Genomic DNA, 18191 nt, shown 5'->3' on the forward strand with positions numbered 1-18191 from the left:
GCAGCTGAGGACATTTGACCAGAGTTATCTCTCGCTCCTTCTTAAACCAGTGTGTGGAGTATATGTGAGGAAGAGGAGGATGATGAGAGAGCAGATGATCTTATTGAGAATAAATCTGCCTCCTGTGAAAAGTCTGTAGCTGACTTTGCTCGGCCTGTTTACACCGCTGTATTTTAACATTTTATTGTTGGGTTTTAAAGCTCTTTTTACCTCTTGGAACTTCGTTGACTTCACGCTCCATCCCGAGCTCTAATGTCTATTATAATAATAATAATAACAGGTTACTTTTAGATTTTAGTGCCAAAATCCCAACAAAAAAACGGGCCTTTTCTGTAGCTGCTCCTAAACTTTGGAACAAGTTAAATGTGCTCCAGAAATAAAGTTGATTTGACTTGATGCTGTATTTTAACATTGCTGATAATGCTGTTATTTAAATAGCTCCACATTTTCTCATGGAAACTCCATGTCTTTAAAGTGTTCACCTCAACTATTACACTGTCAGATAGAGTTCACGCTCACTGCACTGAAATCACCGCTTGTAACAACCGAGGTATGAAGAAGACGCAGAGAGCAGAAGACCACACTGAGAGTGTCACTACTTTATTAGGTGTCATGTGTACCTAATAAAGTGGCCATTGAGTGCACTGTATATATACAGTGTGTGTTTGTGTCTTCTTGTCTGGGTATCTTTGTGAGGAGAGTGAGGACATCGTTGTTGGAGGGTCAAGACTTGGTTTTAATGTTGGGTTAAAAATTAAGTTATGGGTTAGGCATTCAGTTGTGGTAGTTAAGGTTCGAGTTAAGGGGCTGTCTATGAATGCTGTGCAAACATGTGTGTGTGTGTTGTTCTTCACTTTGTCTCTCACACACACAAGAATGTGCGTGTCCAAGGACGCCTGTCATCAAGAGAGTCGCGTCTCCAGCTCTGGAACAAGACGCTGGATCCCGAGGAACAGCTGAGTGGTGTAAAGTTACTGTGAGTGAAGAATGCAGTGAGTACAACGTGCCACTGTTCTCTCCTCATGGACGTCAGCCTCATACTCCACCTCTGTCAGCCTGAAACCATGCTGGGATGTGACCTCTGTACCCTTTGAAGTCATTTATAAGAATTATTATGGATCAGGTCATAGTAGCCGTTTGTGAATGTGAGACATTTACGGATTCATGTCTTCTGAAGGAGATAATGAGCTCTTCCTTTTCTTCAGACTCACAATTCATCTCTAAAAGCTCAAGGTAAAGAGTACATGAGTACAAATCTCTGAGAAGATGGTGATGTTCTGTCAGATTGGTATTGAGGAGTTAACTCAGCCACAAACAGTCCGAGGGAACAGAGTGAAACTCTGAACACTCTGTTAGCAGAAACTGCATTTTGTCTAACTGTATAATCTATTTGAATCTATTAATTAAATGTATTATTATTATTCTTTTGTAGGCGTAAGAGGCCGCCATCATGCACCACCATGTTGGATCAGGACAAAGCAGTCGCAGCACCAAGTGTTCTGTGCTCACCATGCAAACAAAGACCAACATCCTCTCTGCTGTAAGTAAAGTTTATTTATGTATTCAAAATCACAAAGTGCTGCACAATCATAAATAAGATACGACAGAGCAGTCATACATCAGCCACCAGTTAAGTAAATCATTTTGGGATAGAATATGAATTTGAATATGCACAAAAAAGGTGTTGCTATTGAACTCTAGGCTGTGGCCCACTAGTGGGTCTTGGAGGTATTGCAAGTAGACCTCACCTCACACTGGGCTATGAAATTATAATTTACCAAATTCCATTTGATTGAAAGATATATTCTTTAATTTGTGAGAAGACTGGAATTAAAATATACTAGAAGATGTCATTAGAACATTATTTTATATGTATCTGTAAACACAACATAGTTATGACCAAAGTCACAACTGTTTTGATCGATATTGATTTATTATTATTCTTTTATATAGGGACCTTTTTTATTTATTTCTAAGTGTTTTCTATAATGATCAAGAAGAGCATAAAAGTGTCTTTAAAGAAGCAATAATGAACAATAATGAACATAATGATCAAGAAGAGCATAAAAGTGTCTTCAAAGAAGCAATAATGAACATTTATCCACACCTATTTAGACTTACTTATCTTATAAGGTCTTATTAAGCTTTATAATGGTTGATTAGAGATTATACAAGGATTATGAAATGTGGGGTCACTTTAATGTTGTGCTTCATTCTTGCTGATCTCAGAAGGGTTGCATCATTTTTTTGGGTGTCAAACCTCTAAAAGTTGGGAAAAGTCACAGCGATGGCAGAAGTCAGTGGAGTCTGGATGTTTTATGTTGAGCAGCATTATAAACATCAGCCTGGACCAAAGTGAAGGAACTTTAGATAAGGAACAGGAACAGAAGCCTGTTGAAGATGTCAGAATAAACATGTGACAGCAGAGGACAGTAAATCCTCTCCAAATCCTTTCTTTCTTTCTTTTGGGTTTCATTGTTTTATTGGTGCACACTAATACCACCATGACTACAAAGCTGTTGTGTGTCTCAGTCAAAGTTTCTTCTGTTTTGCTCTCTTGTCTGAGACGAGGTTTTGACAGGTCATGTCAGATGTGATTGGTGTGGGTGAGAGGTCGCGCTGAGGGTCGGAGGTTATGCTACTGTGAGCTTCTGCTCCAAAGTGTGAGACATCTGCATGATACTGTTGCTGTTGGTTCCAGGTTAGTTTACACACAGGAGCGAGGCGTGTGTGGACGGTGGAAACTTGTTTCTAAAACATTAACAACAACAGTGTGTGTGTTTTTTCTTCTAATGTCACAGTGTTTGTGGTGGTTGTTGTTGTTGTTGTTCTTCTTCTTCTTCTTCTTCTTCTTCCTCCACCACCACCTCCGCCTCTCTGTTTTCATCTGCAGACATCTGTAGCAGAGACCAGGCTGACAGTGCAGCTCAGCAGGAGAGGAGGGTCTCTGGTGTTTGACTGACAGACTAGTGATGAGTGCACAGAGAGGGGTGAAGGGTGAAGGTCACAGGTCAGGATCCTGCTGAGAGGGGGAGAGCAGAGCTGGAGAAACTGTGAGGAGGAGGAGGAGGAGGAGGGGCGGCTTACTAACAAGGTAGGGTGGTCTCATGACAGGAGGAAAAAAACGTGCTGAAAATGATGTAACGGATGAAATGCAACATATACAGTATTTTATAATTATATTAATCATCAAACTTAGATAAAAATAAAAAACTACTGTTTAAAAAAACACAATAACAAAAGTTGTATTTGAGACAGCTTTTTCATTCATAATAAAATGGTTTTATTCAGTCTTTGTTTGCAATGTTTACAACATTTGATAGTTGTGGTTAATTGTGTTGAGTGGGTTCATCTCAGTAAATCAAACCTCTGGTGTATTGGTTTATTAGTCTCATGGGAGTTATTTATTATTATTTATGTTATGTTCATGCGTGTCTTTAGTCTGTTGGCTACACACTAACTGCTTCCAGCCTCAGCACTATGATGCACATTCTGCACTTCAGGCTATTTTCTTGTAGACTGTTGTATTTGATTCAGAGATGGTGGTTCAATTGTCCCAATACAGTTTTTAAAATGGCATCTTTTGTTAGGTGTTTATGACACAATACTTATAATACGCCTGTCAAATACTACACTTTATAAAAAATAAAACTAAGCATTTACAAAAAATAAAAACTAATAAAACCACACTCTAAATATGTATTAAAACTAACTAATTTAAAAAAGCAAAAGTCAGAACTAAATAAAAAGTTAAACTATAATAACCTTGGTCCTCACTCACAATGTCCTTAACCAGGTACTGTCTGGCTTTAGATGTGGACATAGTTGTATCACAGCTACACTTAAAGTCTTAAATGATTGATAACAAAGATCACAGTGTTGTTTTTGACTAAAAGATATAAGACTTTCTGAGAGCAGTCTGGTCTGGTTCACAAGTTACTAGTTCCTGTTGTGGTTGTTGACAGTCTGTGAGGGTTGAGGCTCTTCTTTCTGATCCCCTGACCCTTTTTAAAGGTGTTCCACAAGGAACCCTATTGGGCCCAATGATATTTAACATCGTCCAACATGCTTTTTCTAGTCTCCACTTCGTTTTAAATACAAACAAACCTAAATGTGTGGTTTTCAGCAGAAATCTACCACATGTTGAGTGTCCCTTTAAGATTTCCTCCTTGGATGGCTCTGAGATGGATTATGTCAAATGCTATAAAGTGTCTAGGTATATTTGAAACACACATAAATGTCTTGCTCACAAAGGTCAAATTTCACCGTAACAAATCCTCCTTAACACATTCTGCAAAACTACTTCTGGTTAAAATGTCTACAGGTCTGCCTCGGAAACTCTCCATTAACACTTGCTTCACTGGTTTCTGTTCATTTACAAAAGTCTCCTTGGGGGAAACCCCTTCATATCTACAGTCACTGCTCAATATTCATAACACTGATCACAGTCTACGTTGTAGCAGCTTCATTTATCTTCTGACCTCAAGAGCTCGTACCTCGTTTGGTTGCTCTTCTTTGCAGTTTTCTGCTGCAAGTGATTGAATCATCGTCAACAGGCCCTGAAGCTCAGCTCATTCATTCAACTCTCCGCTTTTAAACATTAATTACAAATTACAATAGACCCAGAACGTTGCACTTGCTTTTAGCCATTTAGCCTTTTTAATAAACGTGTCGTTACGTCCTTGCGTCTGCCACCTCTGCTGCCTCTTGGCCAAGTCGTCATTGCAAGCGAGAATTGGTTCTGACTCACCTAAATAAAGGTTAAATAAATAAATTAAAATATATTTTTTAATAAAGTTAAGAGACAAAATGAGAGTAAGAGGTTAGTTAAAAGTGTCATTGGTGGTTATGAGCTGGTTATTAAGGCTCATTCTGTGTAAAACACTTCAACAAGAGTGACAACTGCAAACAACTCCTTTATTCTCCTGTGTCATACAGTGTTAAAGTTTTGGGAACATGCTAATAAAACAAATATACTTTAACATAGACAGAGCTTTAGGCTGCTTTTTACATTACTATATTAAAATGAATGTGTATTATACTCTTTTCTTTCAGCTCAACCTATATTTTTTGGAAAATCTGGAAAGATGTCACAATTTAAAGTTCACAAGGCTCATTTTTCTGAGAAAAATTAAAAGAAAAACGTTCTATTTTGTGACTTCTGCCCACTTTTGTTTTGTTTTGAGGACAGATTCATGTCCTCAGGACACAATTAAATAAGCAATATAGAACAGAGTAAGCCTGTATAAAAACCACAAAGGTGAAAGTGGCACAAGAAAAGATGGGGGACAGATAAGAGGTTGGACACAAGAGAAGAGGACAGAGTGAGGCCAAGTTGACTAACATAACTAGTGTTAATAAATGACTAAGTGATAAAAGCGTCATTGATCCCTGCTTTGTAAAAAATTTAATTTTCAAACGCGTCAGTAATTCAGCAGCAGAGCCACTCTGTGGTTTCATCTACAGACAGGACGGCCGCAGACTCATCGGGACAGCAGATCCGTCAATAACAACTGTGTAATCTCCCACCACAGAACCACACTCAGACACTCAGCTTTCTCCACCAAAGGAAGTCACATTACAATGTCTAATGAAACAAAACTACATGTAGATGTTATATATTGGTGTTTATACTGTCTTATATTGTTGTGGTTTTTACTGTGGCTACATGTGTAGTACTCTTTGTTTTTATCTCTGAAAAGAGCTGCAGACTAGCACATTACTACATACTCTGTGCAGAACATCAGAGACACTTTATGTCCACTGTGTCTTACTGCATTGTCCCTGAGAAATAAGGATTGATTGATTACAAGCCAGTGAGAAGAGATATGTCTTTTTCAGTTGCTCATGGGTCTGGGCAGCTCTCACATGTAAACGAAGGCCACAGTTTTGGAGCTGCCACAGGAAAGGCTTTTTCTCCCCTATTTAGGAAAGGAAATCATCTTTATTTACACAATGAAATTCCGAGGTCAGCTAGTTTTGAACCTATGAGACTTAAGTCTCTCATAACATCAGTTGTGACTAATAATGTGTGGTCAGTCAGTCACAACTCAGCCTTCTAAGACAAGAATTTGCAGTCAACAAGGCCAAAAACAGTTTGAGGTCATTTCAGAACAGTGTCTGCTTTACATGATCTGCAGTGCAGAATACTCACCACTAGATGTCACTCTACAACAACATTTGATCATCTAGCGTTGCCTCTCCCATTCATTTGGACAGTCTAACAGAAGTCTGTTAAGTTAAGTAATACGTTTATTACCTTACACATAACCAGAACATGCCTAATCCTAAAGGTTAGCAATTTACATCTTAATCCTAACTTGAACCAATCCCCAGGAAATGGCCAGGATTTGGTCTCTGTTAAGACTACTGGGCCTTACTAGAAAGAGTCTCACACACCCGCACGCGCGCGCGCACACGGTGTTTCCTATAGCTCCATGTTTTTTTCTCAGTGAGATCATGTTATGATCACACCGACAGGGGGCGCTGCACCTTCATGAGAATGTGGCGGTGTATCTCAGCACGAGTCTGGACTACACACGGAGAGCAGAGATTATGTAATGTTTACTATGATGGCACTTCATCATTTGCAAGGTGATGTGTCCTGTCTCCTCCTGGGCCGAGTTCAAAGGTCACGCGGCACACGTACCGCTATTAAAGTGATCGTGCGTGCGCGCTGAGGTCTGTCTCGCGCGCCGCGTGCACATGTTTCAGTTGAGGACTCAGCACACCGGCTCAGTCTCCATCACCGTTGCTGCCTGCGAGTTACAAACGCGGGGTTAGTCGAGTTCGCCTGACCACGCCCCCTCAGTCCAGCTGGTGGCAACACTCGTGATGACATCACCGCCGCGCGCGACCATTGGTCACGGGACGTCGCACGCCTGCCCAATCGCCTGGCGGTGAAGTGACGTCAGCGGAGGCCGTCCCGTTCACTTCCAGCAGAGTGGGCGGGGCGGAGACGTTGCTGACGTCAGGGCAAGAGGAATGCTGCGCGGGGATTGGCTGAGCGCAGTGAAAGTGAGCGTCTGTTGCTGAGAGAAAACGGAGAGGGAGAAAAACGGAGGGCCGTGGGTAGAGGAGGCTGCAGCAGGCAGAGGAAGAGCAGCACCGTTACCAACTCAGCTCTCTCCTCTCTGCACTGTCACTGTCTTCACTTTTATTTTCTTTAAACTTCAATGTTGAAAGAGAGGAGCGAGTGCAGCTGCGTGAACGCTGCTGAGTCACACAGCTCAAAGTGTGTGAAGCACTGAGCGGCTTGAACTCTCGTGCTGGAGCAGAGACGTGACTGCATGATCACGCTGTGTTCATGGATGACACTGATGCTGCTGCTGCTGCTGTCAGTTATGGTAAACATACTCCAACTGTGAAGGGGGGGCGTGTGTGCATTCCTATTGGCTCTCATCTCTGTGGTCCCGCCTCTCGACCCGCCCACATGCTGTTCCTATGGTTCCCAAAGCTCTCATTGGATACTGTACAGTTTGGGACAGGACACCGGTCTGGCTCGGCAGCCGCGCCGCCATTGGCTGCACCCACCTGTCGGTCAACGGCAATTTGACAGCAGGCCACGCCCTTTAATCTGTGGCGCCGACGCCAATTGGCTACTGTACCTGTCAGCAACCTCTGATTGGTCGAGTGGCCCAGCTGTTAGTGGTTCATTCACCATTTTGTGACTGTAGTGGGAAAAGAAGAGCGATAGTTTTTTTACATCCTTGTTTGAGTTTGTGCGGGGGAAAGACATGTTTTGCGGAGAAAAAGTAAAGTGTGTGGCGACAGCGCGGAGCCGTCGCAGCCGACAGCAGAGACATGTTTGTGGCAGCCTCCTCGTCAGCACAATAAGACTATAAATCTGTCTCTGGACAACAGAACGGCTCCTGTTTGGGTGAGTTTTCACTCATTTAGCCACAGGCAGAGAAGCACGAGTGACGACAATTTCACATTTTCAGGAGAAGCGCGTTTTGCACGAGACAAGGAGCGACTGGCGACGGTCGCTCGGTTGTTCCGTCCGAAGAAATGGAGAGACACGGAGGAAGAGCCGCGGGAGAGAGGGGAGGGGTGAGGGTGTAACAGCCTGAGTAAAAACTTTCTCAAATGTTTTTACCGCAGTCCCGCCGAACACTCGCAAACACTCCAGCTTCTCTCGGCTGATATCACAACACGGTGGTGAGTGTTGACCACTTTTTCCTCCACCTTAGTTTTCCAGTTTCGCGCGGAGCAGCGCTGGCGTAGTAAAAAAAATAATAATAATAATAATAAACACTCGACCCATTTGCAGCACTGCAGCGTAAAATGTTGACGAAAATCCACGCAGGCTCGTGTTTGCGTTTGTAAAATGGACTCGGGGAGAAAAATGGATAAGATGTAGGGTCCTGTTTCCTGGTGGTGTGGCGGAGGACGGTGTCATGATGTGGGGACTAGTAGTGTGTCTGCTACCGCTGCGTACTACGACTACTACAACCACTGTTACTACTACAACTAACATTACTGAGCTGCTTACTAGAGCGAAACACGGACACGCGAATATTCCTGCTTTTTTCTGTCTTTCTTTTTTTCCTTCAAGTTTCTAAAACCACCGTCACCGTGAAGGAAGCGCGTTTGTGTGTGTGCGCGTTTTACTGTGCTGGATATTTGTTTGTCAAACACGGTTGTATGAGGAAGAATTAGGCCCGTGTTGTTTGGATAATATGAACGTCACTTGGAACCGGTTGTTTTTGTTTGTTAGCGGGCACCGAGCAGCACCAGAGCGGCTGACTGCCTCCAGTCAGAAGAACACCGCTTTGACATTGTGCAGCGCATCTCGTAGTACTCGCACAGATCAGCGCTGAGAAGCCGGGGAGGCAATTCCGTGTTTTCTCGGCTGTTCTTTTGAACACACACACGTAGACACACACACACACACACCTCGCTGACTTCTATTCATTTCGACAGTCGAACCAAAGCCTTATCCGTGACCTTAACCACAGCCAGTGAATTCAAAGACTTTAACTTAACCTAAACCACCATTAACATTTTACCTCTGACCTCAACCAGCCATTAACATTTTACCTCTGACCTCAACCAGCAGCTCAGACATTAGGCTCTGCTTCATTAGGACCAGGCTTTGGTCCCCTTTAGCACTACTAGTCCTGACAAGGTCAATGTTTTTACTAGAAAAGGCAACAAAATAGAACACACACACACACACACACACACAATCCAAGACACAATTTTCTGCATTGCAATTCTGCAATCAGTGTCAATGCACCCATGACATCCACGACTGTACAGTTTTGTCAACAGTGTATAGTCATATTTCTCCTTGGATGTATTTTAATTCAATGCTTCTTAGTTTTTGACAATTACAAAGTGTCCTCACCTGTCGTGCACGTTCACACGCTCCTCGTGTTGTCATTATTGCACTTTTAATGCAGAGAGCAAGGCCCTGATGTTTTGGGCATCTTTGTAAATAAACAGTAGCTCTGTCGACCACTGATGTGGCATCGGCAGTTCTGCCATTTGGTCCCAAACAGGATCAGCCACCTCTGATCTATACCACAGCCTCCTGATCAATTTGAGCCTGAATGCACAAATTCCACACCTTAATGTTTTTGTACATTGTAAGTATTGTTTTATTGATATGATATGACAACAATTAAACAGCTGCCAGTGTTAATACAGAGTGACTGTGTATGCTCTTCATCACATGTACGATCACACGTCATCGCTCAGACACACACACTTCAGCTCACCCTCTTTTCCTTGTGTTTCGTAGCGTGTACGATCATCATAACCCTCTCATCAGAACACAAATCAAAGTGTGAGTGTGCAGCAGAGAGCATGCTCTTCTTTTTTTTTTTTTTTATGTATTTATTTTAGCAGTTTTGTGTATAACTGTGTTCCCCGGTGACCCAGTTAAGGGCAAAGCAGCCCAGTCATGCTGGTGTGTTGGAGGGCCAAAGCAGGCTTCACTGTCACGGCCGTACTACCGTCTTTCCCTGTCGTGCCATGGCACATTTCTCTCTCTCCATCCCTGTCCTCATCACTGCAGCCCTGCGCCCATACAGACACCCATAAAATGCTTTCAGGAGACAGATGAGCTGCAGTGTGCCTGGTTACTACGTGTACACTCTCCCATTGACATTTGTGCAAATGCAGCGCTGAGTGAGGTGCAACCTAAAGTCAGCCGTACACGGTTATATACCTTGTGTGATATAAGCAGCTCAAATGAGCCGCGTGTCTCACTTTAACATACAGCCTAACATACAGGTGTGGTGGAGCACAGGCTGAATTCTCTATGAGTGACTGACTGAACTGGCATCAAGTTGAATGTTTAGTAAGGTTTCACAGTCCAGTGATAAAATACTGTATAACTTTTTGTAATGTTGACATTGAGATGAGATTTCCCCATGAATGACCGTTTTGTGTGTGTGTGTGTGTGTGTGTGTGTGTGTGTATACAAGAAACCTTTGCAGTGACATTTGGAATTTTAAAATTCAAGACAGATGAAAGTCAATTTCGGTTTATTTTACAGTAAAGCCACTTACTAGAACACTACCCACTTTGTGTGTGTGTGACAGTATAAAGATCCTTTGGAGTTTTAAACAGAGTGTACGTGCAGTTACCCTGTAAAGTCCAGGGAGAGCATTTAGTGTGTGTGTGTGTGTGTGTGTGTAAAGTTAGATGTCACTCTGCTGTGGAGAGGAGACGCGTCGTGTGCCTCGGTTTGTTTACTGGGAGAAATGGTGGTGAATCATTTTGTTGTTTAAGGAGGAGTACAGTCCAACGGCCGCGGAGATGGCCTCCGTCGATTATGGGTCTCCTCAGGAATTACAGAAGCTTTTTTCTTTCACGTTTTACATGACCACAGTTATGACGAGCTCCTATCTCTCTTTTCTCTGGATTCACCTCAGACGAGGACACTCTGAATTGTTCAACTCTTGTCCTTTTTAAGAAAATGTACGTATAGATTTAGAGTTTCTCTTTGGGTCTTTGATTGCAGTCACAAATATTTAGAAACAAAGGTTGGCAGGGGTAGTTTATTGAGTACACACTGAAATGCTTGTGATTCTCCACATTAGGACTGTGTGAAAAGTTAAAATCCTGTGCCATGTATTAAATGGCAGCACTGACAGCACAATTATAGCTGCATTATGCATTAATTCACATACTTTCCCCCTGTAATTTAGGATAACATATGTGGTGACTTTGGGAACACTGGTATTTTGTCTGGAATTTCTAATAAAATTCTGTGGATAAGGTTATTAAGGGTCCACATATTTTTTTCATGGATACACACATGGTTGAGGAGCTAAATATTTTTCAATCATTTGACGCCATAAATGGCTTAATGTGTCTAATTCTTAAAGACTGTTTTACTGTCCAGTACCTTCCAAGTTCCAAGAAACAAACACACACACACATGCATGCCTGCTGCTGCTGGCTTATCAGCCAAAGCCTAGAGCTTTTTGGGAGGCCATGAGCATGACCAGTGCATTTTTCTTTGCTCAGATCAGATCCTCGCAAGTCATTCAGTCAACCAGTCAGTCAGCCAAGTGGCCCTGACTCCTTCCTGTGTTTTCCAGTGCACTACCACAGCAACTACAGGACCAACACTCCCAGTCGAGGCCTCTGTGTGGACTCAGCTTGGGACTCTGCTTTCCTGCAGTCAGACGTTGCTCTTTTGTCCAGAATGAATGGTTTGCTGAAATTAGACCGTGAGTTAATGTTGTCACGTTTTTGTTTTCGCTGTATAAAATGGTCTGACCACTGGTGCAGAGCAATATTTCTTTCAAACTATAATTTCCTATTCGCACTAAAGCCAAGTGGGGATGAATGTTTCAGAAAATGCGTAGAATAATTTTTTTTGGATGAAATAAACTATCTTCAGTTGCAGAATGCTAGAGGAGCGCAGTAGAGATTGTTTTTCAGATGTTAGTAAGTATCACAGTTATGGTGCAGCAGGTAAACTCCACACATGATACTAAAGGAGTAACATCATTATCAATATTGTGAGGGAAAAAATTTAGCTGTGGATAAAACGTTTTTTTAAGAGTTAATTGTGCATTACCAGTACCACAGCGATGCTGAGAAATGACAGAAAATCAGGAGTCATGAAAACAATGGTTGAGGAATGAAAATGGAAGCAGTGAATATTGTGGAAGGACAGAGGTCACGACGTAAAGGCAGTGATGAGTGTGTGTGAATGACTGAGGTGGTTTATCTGTCATTCAGGATCGGGAAGAGGTTTCTTCTCTGCACTGCAGGGAGTCGAAGTGGTTTATGTTGTCGATAGTTTGTTCTGGCAAACAAACAGTTAACAGTAAGGTCACCCTGCGTGTGTGTGTGTGCGTGCGTGTGTGTTTGTGTGTGAGAGTGACAAACTTTTCCAGTGTACAGGCTGTGATATGTGAGTATGTGGGACATATTTGTCCATAGTCTCTTGTCCGTGTTTGTAAGAATGTTCAGTATCATCATTTGCATTTGTCGGTGAGTTGCTGAGCGTAATTGCACTCTTGTGCATATATGCGTGTGTGTGTGTGTGTGTGTGTGTGTGTGAGTGAGAGAGAGACTGTATTTAGCCTGTAATCATGCATCAGTGAGTGTGCCTGATCCTGTGCCAGCCTTTTAATTTCTCTCATTTTGGGCGTATCTTACCAAGGCAGATTATTCCAATTATATTGTCTATTGCGTGCGTGCGTGCGTGCGTGTGTGTGTGTGTGTGTGTGTGTGTGTGTGTGTGTGTGTGTGTGTGTGTGTGTGTGTGTGTGTGTGAGAGAGACGAAAACAAAAGACAACTGGGAAAGACCGAGACACCAAGCAAGAGTGAGAGAGGGCCAGCGAGAGTTAGTATGACTGTGGAAATTCCCAGTGACTACACAACAGCCTATTTGAACAAACAGCCGCATGCTCATACCTCTCTCTCTCTCTCTCTCTCTCTCTCTCTCTCTCTCTCTCTCTCTCTCTCTCTCTCTCTCTCTCTCTCTGTGTTATGTGGGAGACTGACCTCACGCAGGCCACTGCCAGCCCTTCTCTTCCTAATGGAAGACAAAATAAATGCCATTTTGTTGCACTCCCAAGTTGAATGCAGAGTTTTGTGAAAAAAGCTACGCATGTTAAAGTAGCTGGAGAGAGTACGGTCGAGAGATCAGGTGACCTTAGTGTGTGTGTGTGTGTGTGTGTGTGTGTGTGTTCCATAGAGGGATAAAGGAGCAACATTTTTATCTCTTCAATGTATTTAATGATGAGCTGTAGCCTCATATCTGCCTCATAAAGGCAGAGAGAGACAAACTAGGGTTTCTTGAATTAATGAATGAATGAATGAATAAACTGACTTATTTTATGAAAGTTACATTTAAGCTTGTATCCGTAATTGGTTTCTAAAACTTTTTTTGTGTTATTAATCTAAATCCCCTTCATGTCTGGGGAAAAGAGAAACAAAATCCAGTTTAGGACAAGTGCTGCAACTGATGCAACCGATGCATCCCACCCATTCCTGTCTGCTCTCTTGTCAAAGCTCCGCCCTCAAAACACATTAACGCACACTCTCCGACAACTGCTCGAAGCAGAGTGAAGGAGGACGGCTATGTTGATATTGACTTCATCATCATGTCGGAATCACTTGCAAAAACAAGTATTAACACATATTATGATAATGAACTGTGCAGTTTAGGCAAGTCAGTGAGTGACGGGTACATTAGCCGGTCAGTTGGTTTGATCGGAACAAAATCATTGGTTGTGTTATTTTAAACATTGTGAGACAGCAGATTTAAACAACTTTATTTGTTGATGAATAACAGGATGTAGAGAGGATTTCAACAAAACCATTTACAGACGATAGCTTTAAAACTCAGTCTCAAACGTGTTTGTAAGTAAACCAACTAAGAGATGATCATTTGTTTTAAATAAACTGAATGTGTTAAAGTGAGGTTTTATAACGGTGGACAAATTAATATTTCATATCTTAATTTTACAGACACACACACACACTGTAGTGGATCAGTGGATCAGAGATGGAAGCATGAATGAGAGCATACATCAGTTATTCAGATAATGTTGTAGCCACTGCAGGGAAGCACACTTCCAGGAATGACATCATTCTTTAAAGTTCTGAGCAGTTTTTTAACCATGAAGATAATAAATGACCACCTGTCTTCTGTGTCTCCCTGCTCTTTTTCAGACTCAAGCACAGTGGACAAGGAAAAAAAGGGAAGAAGGAGAAAAGCAGAGACGAACAAAACAAAACAAAACAAAACAAAAGGAGTGCCTTAGAAGTGAAAGGGAGCAGCATCAAACAACGTACAGCACTTTGTGAACAGTGAAGAAGAGATGAGGCCAATAAAGAAGCACAGAGGACGTTCCCCACCATTAACTAGAGGCAGAGGGGGAAGAAGGAGAGGAGGCTCTCAGCCCCTCCAAGAGAAAGACCCCAAAAGAGTTAAGAGGGACACACTCGTCAAAACCACACAGCACACATCCAACACTCCCTCCGCACGCAAACAGAGTCAGCCAACAACCACCAACTCAAACGAAGAACCACTCACTAACAGCAATAGCACCACAAGGGAGGAGTCAACGGAGCTGAGGAAACCTGGGGAGTCAGTTGAGGAGAATGGAAAGGAAGCAGAAGAAAAGCCAGAAAAAGAGAAGATCGTAGGCGTGAAGAGTCTTATGTCCACTGACGCTGTAGCATTTCCTACCTCTACCCCAGCTCCACTGTCCAAAGCCACGCCTCCTCTGGCCACCAATCACAGCCCCAGTTTAGGCTCAGTCTCTAGTAGGAAAACAGCCACATTTAAGGCCCGCGTCCCGAAGAAGAAATACACATATGAGCACTTTGCTAACAATGCAAGTGTCCTAACTACCATTCCTACCTCCAGCCCTGCACTCATACACAACAGTTTCTTTAATATTAGCAGCAACATTAGTGATACTGCGATTATGCCCAGTAACAATTTTAAGAATAGTAACAATATTAATAATAATAATAACAATAATAGCATTAATAGAAACATTAATGTCAGGACTAACAGTAACACTACAAGTGGTATTAACGTGACAAAATGTAGTATTAGTAGTGCAGGGAGCCATAGTACTTTTATTAATAGCAGTAATAGTGGAAGTAATAATTGCTCAGGTAATCAGCCATCAGTGCTAACTGTGGATATCAAAACTACAGAAGAAAATCATTTTGTGTCCAAGGAAGATAGGGCCATCAGGTCAGTGGACTCCCAGGAAAAAGAAGCCCAAGCTGGTGAAAATGAGTCTGAGGGGCCGCCCAACTCAGTGCGCTCCTCGTCCACTGATACAGCCAGTGAGCACTCAGCTGACCTGGATGTGATGGAAGCAACAGGACCCAGTCTTCATCAGAGAAACTCCCACATCTCATCTCCTCATCATAACTCACACCCTAAAGAGGCCAGTCTTTCAGGGGGGCTAGCTGAAGCTCTGGCCAAAGGTATGAAGAACCAGAGAGTCCTGGCCCGCCAGATAAAGAGGCCAGTGGAGAGTGGGGTTGAAACTGCGTTAAACAGAGGGGATAAAGAAAGAGACTCAGGCCCCCTTTCCCCTGTGTTTAGACCCGGGGTGGTGCGTCAGGTGAGTGGTAGCACTGTAGAGGTCCAGCTCCAAGGAGAGGAGACTGTTGTTAAATACCCTTTCCATGGTGGAACCTTGATGACATTATCATCATCAGGGGCGGATAACACTGTGGAGTTAATTTTGGATGCCCCTCCACCTGGTATGGCACCTGTGGCTGTTGGTACCCAAGTGTGTGTGCCCCTTAGTGGAGAGGAGGGGGGTCCTCTGCTGTACAGGCAGGGGATTGTCACTCAGGTGGACCCTCATCCTGGTGTCTCGTTTCCTTACCAGGTGCTCCTGAGCGAGGACAGAGATACTGGAGGTGGTGGAGGGATGACAGAGGAGAAAGAGAAAAAGAAAGTGGTGTGGGTGTCCCGACAAAGCCTGAGACTCCTCACCCCTCCTTGGGATGTCCCACATTTGGATGGTGGTAGGGCAAAGGAGAGAGACCGGGAGAGAGAAAGGGAAGAGAGGGAGCGGAGGGAGGAGATGGAGGTGGAGAGGGAAGTGTGCCAGTTGAGTATTGGGATGGGGGTGCTGGGAGGAGTAGCAAGATTAAGCCATGGTTTTGCACATGAAGGGGTTACAGGAGGGTGTTCCTATGGAAACATACATCCATCCCCCCACTCTTCCACTGTGACTTCCAATGCAGTGGCCATCACAGTCCATGGCTGTGGAGGCACCTACACTGACAGAGACAGACAGAAACAGCCAAACACTCCAGAAGAAGACGTTGAGGTATCCCGTTTTAACATGGGCCTTGCAGCTGGCCCCAAGCCAAATCCTGACACCTCTCAGCAGAGAAACATCATCTCTAAGTCCAGTGGTTACCCTCCCTCCACCCCCCACCTCACTGTAGTACAGAGTCTGGGACCTCCACACCTCTCCACTTTAGCAAGCCCTCAGCAACTTCCCCCTCCTGCCGTACTAGGGCCTGAAATGAACAACACCACTCCAAACCTACCTCCATCCAAGACCACTCCCACCCAGACCCCAACATCCACTTCTGGTGGGGGTTCTTCTTCTACCTCCTCTCGTTCCAGGACCCCGCTGTCATTGGCTCAGCAAAAGTACAAGAAGGGTGATGTGGTGTGCACCCCTAATGGTATCCGCAAGAAGTTCAATGGTAAGCAATGGAGAAGGCTTTGCTCCAGAGAAGGCTGTATGAAGGAGTCCCAGCGCCGGGGATACTGCTCTAGACACTTATCCATGAGGACCAAAGAGATGGAGGCAGCAGGGGTGGAGAGGGGGGGAGGAGGCAGCAGCTCAGGGACAGTCACCCCCTCTGACCTGCGAGGTAGAGCAAGTAGTGAGTTTGAGTGGGATGACACATCAAGAGAGAGCAGTGAGACCGGTAGCAGAGGAGACTCCAGACCCCGCCTGGTCCTCCCCTCCCTCCTCCCTCGTGACTTATCGTCACGCTTTGACTTTGATGAGTGTGAGGCCGCAACCATGCTTGTGTCATTAGGAAGCTCCCGCTCTGGCACCCCCTCTTTTTCTCCCATCTCCAACCAGTCACCTTTCTCCCCTGCCCCCTCTCCCTCACCCTCCCCACTATTTGGCTTCAGGCCGGCCAACTTCTCCCCAGTTCTGCAACACCGGAGGCATAGGCAGCCCAGTGGTACGGGTGGAGGAGGGGGAGGAGATAGTAAAGCAACAACCTCTGCTGGAGGAGCAGACAGAGAGAGACACACTTCAGGCATCCAGCCTTCCTTTCACAGCAATCTGACATTTACAGTACCCATGAGCCCCAGCAAACGAAAGCCAGACGCTCCTCCCCCTCCACCAGTTCCCTCAAACCACCACGATTACACACACAAGACAGAGTTGGACCAGGGGGACCTCAACTCTTTCAGGGTGCTGTCCCCCCAGACACAAGCCTCACATTCCCACTCACACACACCCACATTCTCCCGACCCAGAGGAGTAACCACCCCATCCGTGAGTAGGCCCCCGTCCTCCACTGCTGTCTCCCCTCCTCCTATGCTGGTGTCTCCAACTCCTCCTTCTCCTCTCACACCTGATGGTGGGACTCGTCGCGTGGTTCCTGTATCTCAGCAGGCCTTGCGGGACTCCCCTGTCATTGTAAGGAATCCTGAAGTCCCACTGGCAAAATTTACTGAATGTCCGTTAGGGAGAGGAGGAGGAGCTGTTGAGGGAGGGATCGATAACATGTCATCTAAAGATATCAGTTTAACACCCCTCACCCCGCAGCCCATTTCTGGACTCCAGGTTCCCGTCCCCATTAATGCTGCTACAGCCACAGTATCCAATGGCACCGTTCTTTTGCGAAGCCCAGGCCAAACTCTGGTGCTTGTTTCCCCAACACCTTCATCCCTGTCCACCAGTGACACTCCTGCCACTGCCCTGCAGGTCCCTCTGCAGGCCCTGTCTGTTACTGTCAGCACAACAGCCACAGCTCCAGCTCAGAGTAGCACAGACGGCTCTGGGGAACAAGAGCTGTCTGGGGGGACAGGGTTTGGGGGTGAGCTCCAGCAGCCAGTTCCCTGTCACCCGTCTCCCACTGCACTGCTGCCCTTGATCCTGCCAGCCGAAAGTCTTCACCCCATCCCACGAAAGGACATCATCATGGGACGTCCTGGCACAGGTGAGAATTTTTCCATATGGGTCTAGTTTGT

The 18191-nt window shown here is 44.5% G+C and overlaps 1 protein-coding gene across 3 annotated transcripts in view; it reads left to right on the plus strand.

Moving 5' to 3' along the window:
- The first annotated feature begins 7671 nt into the window (after nucleotides 1-7671).
- Nucleotides 7672-18191, plus strand: part of cicb (capicua transcriptional repressor b) — a 36824-nt gene continuing 26304 nt past the window's right edge. For 2 of the 3 annotated variants that reach the window (XM_058647351.1, XM_058647353.1), the window contains exons 1-2: nucleotides 7672-7879; nucleotides 14153-18160. In XM_058647351.1, the coding sequence (XP_058503334.1) occupies nucleotides 14302-18160 (3859 nt within the window). In that variant the 5' untranslated portion in view covers nucleotides 7672-7879; nucleotides 14153-14301. Of the gene's footprint in view, nucleotides 7880-7943; nucleotides 8161-14152; nucleotides 18161-18191 lie in introns of those variants that run through there. The other variant, XM_058647352.1, reaches the window with a different exon arrangement.

The sequence above is a fragment of the Solea solea genome, chromosome 13 (genome assembly GCF_958295425.1).
Source record: "Solea solea chromosome 13, fSolSol10.1, whole genome shotgun sequence".
NCBI classification, from domain to species: domain Eukaryota; kingdom Metazoa; phylum Chordata; class Actinopteri; order Pleuronectiformes; family Soleidae; genus Solea; species Solea solea.